Here is a 7,972-nt window from a genome sequence, read left to right as displayed (position 1 = left end):
CAAAAACATTTACCCAAGATTAAATAAAGGTGAAATGAAACATGTCGATGCCTTGCGCCGATGTTAAAGTTATAGGTAAGATCCTTAGCATGGATCATACTCCAAACCTCTGTACTTCATCTTTTGCGATGAATGCAAAAATCCGTCTGAACTCGACTCCATTTTCTTCCAGACTACAAAAGTGACTCGTCCTTTTTTGTTTTTGTATTTAATTATGTGCCATATTGTCACAGTTATGTATGGTAGCCACTTGATGTGCCACCAACTGGATGAATGTTTAGTTAATAGTCACGCCAACAGATAGCGTTCAAATGTACACCAGCTGCATTTGCTCGTAACTTAAAAGAAATGAAAAATTAATGTGTAAATACACCAATGACACATATTTACAAATAGTTCCAAATGTAATTAAGTTCCGTAGTAACGTCACAGCACTATACACATAAAAAACAAAATAATAAACAAACAGGAAAAAGAGAGGAAAATAACCCATAACAAGGACCACTAAAGGTAATATGAATAGATGGATAACAGGATGTGGCGAGTGGTGGACAAACTTGCTGGGAACGTAACTTAGTGATGCACCCTGGAGCAAAACAATCAGGTTTCTTAAAATACAATTTATTAAACATAACATTCCTTAATATTCACTTAGTACTATTTTCAAAAACTGATGTACAAACATACCTTGCAAAAATATATTAACGAGGATATTTAATACAGAGTACTCGCCAAAACTTGCAAAATGATTCAAAGAAATTCCATATTTACTTTTGAGGTTGATAAGTCAACCTAATCAAACTGATTATCATGCTCGTAGGCATGTGAGTGTTCATAGCCCGGCCCTCAGAACGCGAGTGATATCTTTACTAATGCAAACTGGAATCTGGTTTAAAACATTATCACCAAAGGGTATTTTAAATCTCACCAAATTAATGGTTGAAGAAAGGAAGATAATTTAGCAAAATGTATTAATTTAAAAGAACATCAAGGTTATTCTGAAAATATGACCATGCAATTACTTCCCTATAATGGATACATACCGTAAGGCGGTGGCATATCCAATGGCAAACCAATTTTGGATTTGAAGATTCTCTTATGCAGTGGGCTAATCCCATTCTACCGGAGACAGGCAAATAAAGAAAATTACAATGACACGAGTTACTTTACAAGTATTATATTAAGGTCGCCTGCTCCCAAAACAAACTGCGTATCATAGGACTGAAAAGTGCTATTTCAACTGAATTAAGTCATCGAAGATGTGGAAATGCCCCATAGAAGTCCTGTGTTAGCTACCCGTAAAGTTAAGACATGCTAAAGAAAATACACTTACATTAGGATCAAGACGAGAATCCGCAATGCTAACTTTGCGTGTTAGGATATAAGCTCCTCAGTTTGCACAAATCCCCCTTCCAGAACAAAGAAACCAAACGACCAATCACATGAGGAATTTCGATAGAACAGTGTTTGCATCTCCTTAGATGAGGGTGGAACATTCTCACTCCCTCTGACATTTGCCAGAACACCACAAATTCTTTCGGGTGTCATTCCCACACTCTCTGATACTGACCAGAACACTATAAACAAGGGGGCTTTTTGGCATCAGTGAGTCATGAGAAAGGTATATGCAGGCCTGCCATACAGTGTGCAAACAGTTCTTTTCCCCCATTTCACTGTGCAGAACAAACATTCCTTATCTTTACACACACGTGACCCTAAAGATAATTTTATATGCACTTTATAAACTCGCACAGGTATCTTACATTAATTGTTCCTTATGTCTCGTCGATTACTGTACAAAAAAGAATACAAGCTTCAGCCATGCACATGTACAGAAAATAATTTTCAGACCAACAATACCAGTTATATCATATCATTTAATTTCATTATAACTAAATACGGTAATTAATTATTTTCATTGTTTCATATAACACATTTCGTCTTCTTAAAGTTCTAGTTTATGTGTTCTTCTTTCCTCCCATGGAGGTGAAGATAAATTATAAAATAAAGTACTTTTGTAATATTCATGAATATATTTAGTTGTCATTCTATTGTACATTGTCACTGATCCAGTCCAGGAAGGCTGTTACTCTGGTGTATACTCCAGGAATTCCAGGCTCTGCACAGCGATAGCCGTAAGAAACGACTCCAATCTGATAGTATATGAATTCTCGTTCTGCATCAGGCATTACTAAAGGTCCTCCAGAATCACCCTGTAAATTAATATTATGTTACATAGTGCTTTTAAAAGACTCCAATGTTCATTTACTTATTCGTTTCCAGTAAAATCATACTTTCTCAGTACTATCGTATTCTAAAGACAGTGCATTGCAATGTTACAGGTCCAGTAAAACCACCTTGATATTATAAGATGAGATTTGTGAATTTAGATGTAATTTTGAAATATAGCGAGTAACAGTTATACAAATTCTCCTGAGATTCATGCATTATTTAGCCAGGTGCACTAACTTATGCAAAAAGAGACAAATATTCACTTGGATCACATTTTTGTCAAAAAAATAAACTAATGTTGTAGCATTGTCAGAAATAGTGTATTACATCAATGTCCATTATGTCTATTGATTTCCATTACATAATGATTACAGAGAATTAAGCTTGACTTCATTTACATGTTTTAAAAAGGAAAATGCTTTTCCTCAGGGAATATGTTTACAATTTTACAATCTATTTTCGTTGCACCGACTCAGATAGGTCTTATGGTTAGAATGGGGTAGGAAATGGTTAGGAGTGGAAAGGAAGTAACCATGGCCTTAATTAAGATACAGCCCCAGCATTTGCCTGGTGTAAAAATGGGAAATCATGGAAAATCATCTTCAGGGCTGCTGACAGTGGGGTTAAACCCACTATCTCCTGAATTCAAGCTGATAGCTATGTGAACCAAATCACACAGTCACTTGCTTGGTGGAACATTTTTAACCAAACAGATTTGGTCATCTTATGGCTCCTGTGGCAAGAACACTGGATGTCTAGTGTCCATAGCGAACAGTGTGGTTTAACGGCCTTTCTGTATGATGTGGTCATACAGTGCATGGAATATGAATAGTTTTTGTCCACTAAGAATCAATCAATCAATCAATCAATCAATCAATCAATCAATCAATCAATCAATCAATCAATCAATCAATCAATCAATCAATCAATCAATCAATCAATCGCTGGTTATTTGCCTTTAGTGTTGTTGCTCAGGTGGCAGACTTCCTATCAGTTGTTTACCGAATATTTTCTTAAATTGTTTCAAAGAAGTTGGAAATCTATCAAATATATCCATTGGTAAATTATTCCAATTCCTAATTTTTCTTCCTGTAAACAAATATTTGCCTCAATTTGTCTTCTTGAATTCCAATTTTATCTTTCCAACTTTTAAAAACTCTACTCAAACTTATCCGTCGAATAATGTCATTTACACACCTTGGAACATACCAATTAAAATGCTTTAATTCCTTATGGAATATGACACTTTGAGTTTCCACCTATTCATCACTTTGTCACTGTTCATGTTCAACAGCTATCTATATATATAATTTCCAGGACATGTTTCAGCTGAAAATTAAAATGTACAAAGATATTTACAATTCTTGCCATTAAATGTGGCATGTTAAAAACACCGTAATCAGTTAAAATCTAATTAAATTAATAGTACAGTGAGAATTGTGTATATGTATGTGAGTACCTATTAAAAGTCTTTAAACTATTATTGGTTGACTAGATTTGTAAAGACAACGCACACTTGTTCAACAATATTAAGTTGAACCTAAAATTAATTTTGTGAATCTCCGCTGCACCACAGCCATACGCCGAATTCGGCGGTCCTCCATCTCGGTGTTGCCACAGGGACGTCTTCCCGCGAGCGTACCTTCTTGTGACCACTGCTGCCAGCAAGCATGCACAGTGGAGACAATCTTACCAAGTCGTTCTGCAACAGCGCGGAAGGAAAATCCTCCCTCACGTAGCCCTATTATATGGCCTTGTTCAACCGAAGTGATCTGTTGATATTGGCCTCTTCATCGTCGTAAAGGCATTCTTGATCCACTCACAGTTGCTCCATCTAATCTCACAGGTAACTAACGTTCTCGTACAGCACAGCCCGTATTTAAAGCAAACCTGATATACAAAGTCATGGGACTGCTACTAGCGCCACGCTAATGACATGTATAAACACGCTTACCAATGTTAGTTAATCTAGCACAACCCCTTCTTTGTGTTTGCATATTTTTTTTCTGCCAGTTTATGTAGTTTTAACTACATTTCTCTTGTTTCAGTTAACCTACCAGCATACGCTGTTGCATATCAGTATAGAATTGCAGTGTAGTTATTTTATTAGAAAATATCTTGCTTGCTTTATTGTTGTGAATCCTTGTGTAGTAGAAAACATATCTTGCTAGGAATTTAGTTCTAACTACTGTACATTTCAATTGTTTCAGTTAACCTGTTGTAATAAGTATAGGCTTGAGCACAGTTACTTTATCAGATGATATCTTGCTTGCTTTATTGGTTATTGTTGTGTATGTAGTCCTTTTGATGTTTCAATATTTCATGGCAGTTTTCATTTCTGTTTGGAATAATAATAATAATAATAATAATAATAATAATAATAATAATAATAATAATAATAATAATAATACCGAGCTCGATAGCTGCAGTCGCTTAAGTGCGGTCAGTATCCAGTATTCGGGAGATAGAAGGTTCGAACCCCACTGTCGGCAGTCCTGAAGATGGTTTTCCGTGGTTTCCCATTGTCACACCAGGCTGTACCTTAATTAAGGCCACGGCCACTTCCTTCCCACTCCCAGCCCTTCCCTGTCCCATCGTCGCCATAAGACCTATCTGTGTCGGTGCGACGTAAAGCAAATAATAATAATAATAATAATAATAATAATAATAATAATAATAATAATAATAATAATAATAATTTTTTGCGAGGGAGTATGAAAAATCTTTCATAAGACTCTTGTGAGGGTCGCACTCAACAAGTGTGTGGATATTCTTACCCACTAAAAACCACACTCCCTTTTCCCATGACGTTTATCTCCGCTCCGGAAACCGCTCTCGCATTACTTCAGGACGGATGTCGTGCTTAATGCTTTTTGTGCTTCATCTTTCTTCTTCTGCTTTACTGTCTGTCGTAATCTTCCAGGTCCTCCTTCTGACGCAGAATATTTTCTACGTAGACTGCCACCTGGTCCCAAGATTCTTGACTTCGTAACATTACTGACACTATCCCTTCTGGCGTCAATTCTCCCTGCATAACTTCTAAGCATCTTCTTTGTGGCAGCCAATGAACACACACAAAGAAAGTATACAATACGTCATCGAATCACCGCAGTATATGCACACCGGACTAGTCGCTAGCCCTAGTCTATGAAGAAATTTTTGGAAGTGTCTATGACCTGTACAGAACTGTGTGAGATAGTAGTTCACTTCACCATGATTTCGGCCAATCTATACGCCCAGAGAAGGTATCAGTCTTTTCGTCCATTTCCCTCTAGAATTATCTTCCCATCTTCAAATCAAATCAAAATCTCTTTATTTGCAAATGAGGTGTCTACCTCGGTGGCAAATGGTACACTAAAATACATTATTGTCAAGCACTAAATATTAAATTAACAAGAGAAGAAAATTTTTCCTATAATACAATATTATACAATTTACGCTAACAATGTTTTCTATTAAACACACAGCTCATCCTTAATAAATTTATATTGTTTACAAAATTCTAATTATAATATCTCCTGTACTACTTACAAATATAGTCAACTGATATACAGTATGTGGAATTGCTTCAAATGATACTATAAAACTGGTATAACATTAATATTTATATTGTATTTATTTATTTACTTTTTTTTTACCCGTTCAGGATCCTAAGTAGCATAACGACCTGCTGCGTCTTAACCAGAGCCCCTTTTGCCACCACTTTTCAGAGTTCCTGAAGGGCCTTCACAGCTACCGTAGCGGTCCCAGGGCCCTCGAAGTCCCCACTGTACTTCACCCCTACAGGCAGTCCCCTACTTTGGCTGTCCAAACTCCTTAGACCGGGGGATGGAATTAATTTATTCACACACTTTTTTTTTATTTACAATAACCTGCACCGGTCGAATGCCCTCTAACACTTCATTTATTTTCTCTGTTGCTGTTTATTCTCTTCTTGAATATCTGTACAGATTTTGGAAAAGGATCAAACACTACCCCTGGTAAACTGTTCCACTCCTTCACACCCTTCCCAATGAATGAAAATTTACCCCAATCGCTTCTGCTAAAATTCCTTCTAATTTTATATTTGTGGTCAGTCCTGCCGATATAATTATTTTCCAACTGAAGCCTCTCACGGATATCTCCCCATGCTTCTTCTCCTGTATAGGCTCTATATAATCCTGTAAGTCTAGTTTTCTCCCTTCTCTTACTTAAAGTTTCCCACCCAAGTTCCTTTAACATTTCTGATACACTACTCTTTCTCCTGAAATCCCCTGTTACAAATATTGCTGCTTTCCTCTGCACACTATCTATTTCTTTTATTAGGTATTCTTGGTGAGGATCCCAAACACTGTTTGCATATTCCAATAATGGACGAACCATACTCAAGTAACTTTTTTCTTTTAATTCTTTGTTGCATCCTTTAAGTAGCCTCATTATGACATGTAATGATCTGTATGCTTTCCCAACAATGTCATCAACATGACCCTTCCAGTGCAAATTACTTTCAAATCTCACACCTAAGTATTTGCACTTGCCATCTTTTGGGATAACTACCTCATCCAAAGTATATTCAAATTCAGTTTTAAAGCTCCTGTTTGTAAAAGTTGTAACAGTTGATTTGCCTCCATTAACCTTCATATTATTTTCTTCAACCCATTGTTGGATACTTTCAAGGTCCCTTTGTAATTCTGAACAATCCTCAAAGTTGTTTATTTCTCTATAAACAATTATGTCATCTGCATACAATCTTATTTTTGATGTTATATTGTTCCCTAAATCATTTGCGTATATTAAGAAAAGTAACGGACCGATTATACTACCCTGTGCAATTCCCTTCCAAACTTTCTCTTCCTGAGATACATTATTTCCTACTTTGACTTTCTGAACCCTTGAATTTAGAAATGCTTTTATCCAACGTGTAACCCTTACGTCCAATCCTATTCCCTCCAATTTCTTTAATAATATTCCATGTTCCACTCTATCAAAGGCTTTGGAAAGATCTATGGCTATGCAATCTAACTGACCTCCTGAATCCAACTGATCTGATATGTCCTGCTGAAATCCCACCAGTTGTGCCTCACAAGAAAATTTCTTTCTAAATCCATACTGGCTCCTCATGAACCAATTTTTATCATCACATATCCCTCTGATGTACTTCGATATTAAACTCTCCAGAATTTTACAAACTATACTGGTCAGGCTGATTGGTCTGTAGTTCTCTGGTTTCCTTTTATCACCCTTTCCTTTATAAATTGGTATTATTATAGATTCCTTCCATTCCTTTGGTATTACACCATTATTTATGACATAGTCAAAGAGAAATTTTAAATAAGGCACTATGTACCACCCCATTGTCTTTAATACCTCCCCAGTAATTTGATCACTTCCTGCAGCTTTTCCTTGCTGAAGCAGTTGGATTTCTCTGAAAATATCTTCGTTTGTGAATGAGAAGCTTCTTGTTTCCCTCTGTCTCTCTCCCTCTCTATCTTCTGTTTCGGTTTCCAACTCTTGACAATCATCTACTGAATCTCTAAATTCCCTACTAAATAGGTTTGCTTTCTCAGTATCTGTTAAATAGTGTTCACCCCCTTCTCCCACCATTGTAGGAATTTGGACTCCTTTTCCTTTTTGATTCCTGATATATGAATACAGCTTTTTCCATTTCCCTTTGTGGTCATTACCCTCTTGAAGTATGCCATTCATATAATTCTCTTTTGCTTCCTTTTTCACTCTATTCAGTTCCCTCATTAGCTGTTTT

General features: G+C 36.3%; 1 protein-coding gene across 1 annotated transcript in view; it reads right to left on the bottom strand.

Annotated features, from left to right (window-relative positions):
• Positions 1-605: 605 nt before the first annotated feature.
• The window catches only part of LOC136858384 (venom protease), a 342,725-nt gene continuing 335,358 nt past the window's right edge, over positions 606-7,972 (bottom strand). Inside the window, exon 8 of the mRNA XM_068225542.1 lies at positions 606-2,213. Coding sequence (XP_068081643.1) covers positions 2,049-2,213 — 165 coding nt within the window. The 3' untranslated portion in view covers positions 606-2,048. The remainder of the gene's footprint in view (positions 2,214-7,972) is intronic.

This window comes from Anabrus simplex, chromosome 1, assembly GCF_040414725.1.
Source record: "Anabrus simplex isolate iqAnaSimp1 chromosome 1, ASM4041472v1, whole genome shotgun sequence".
In the NCBI taxonomy this organism is placed as follows: domain Eukaryota; kingdom Metazoa; phylum Arthropoda; class Insecta; order Orthoptera; family Tettigoniidae; genus Anabrus; species Anabrus simplex.
The sequence above is the reverse complement of the archived record's forward strand: the minus strand, read 5'-3'. Positions and strand labels throughout refer to the sequence as shown.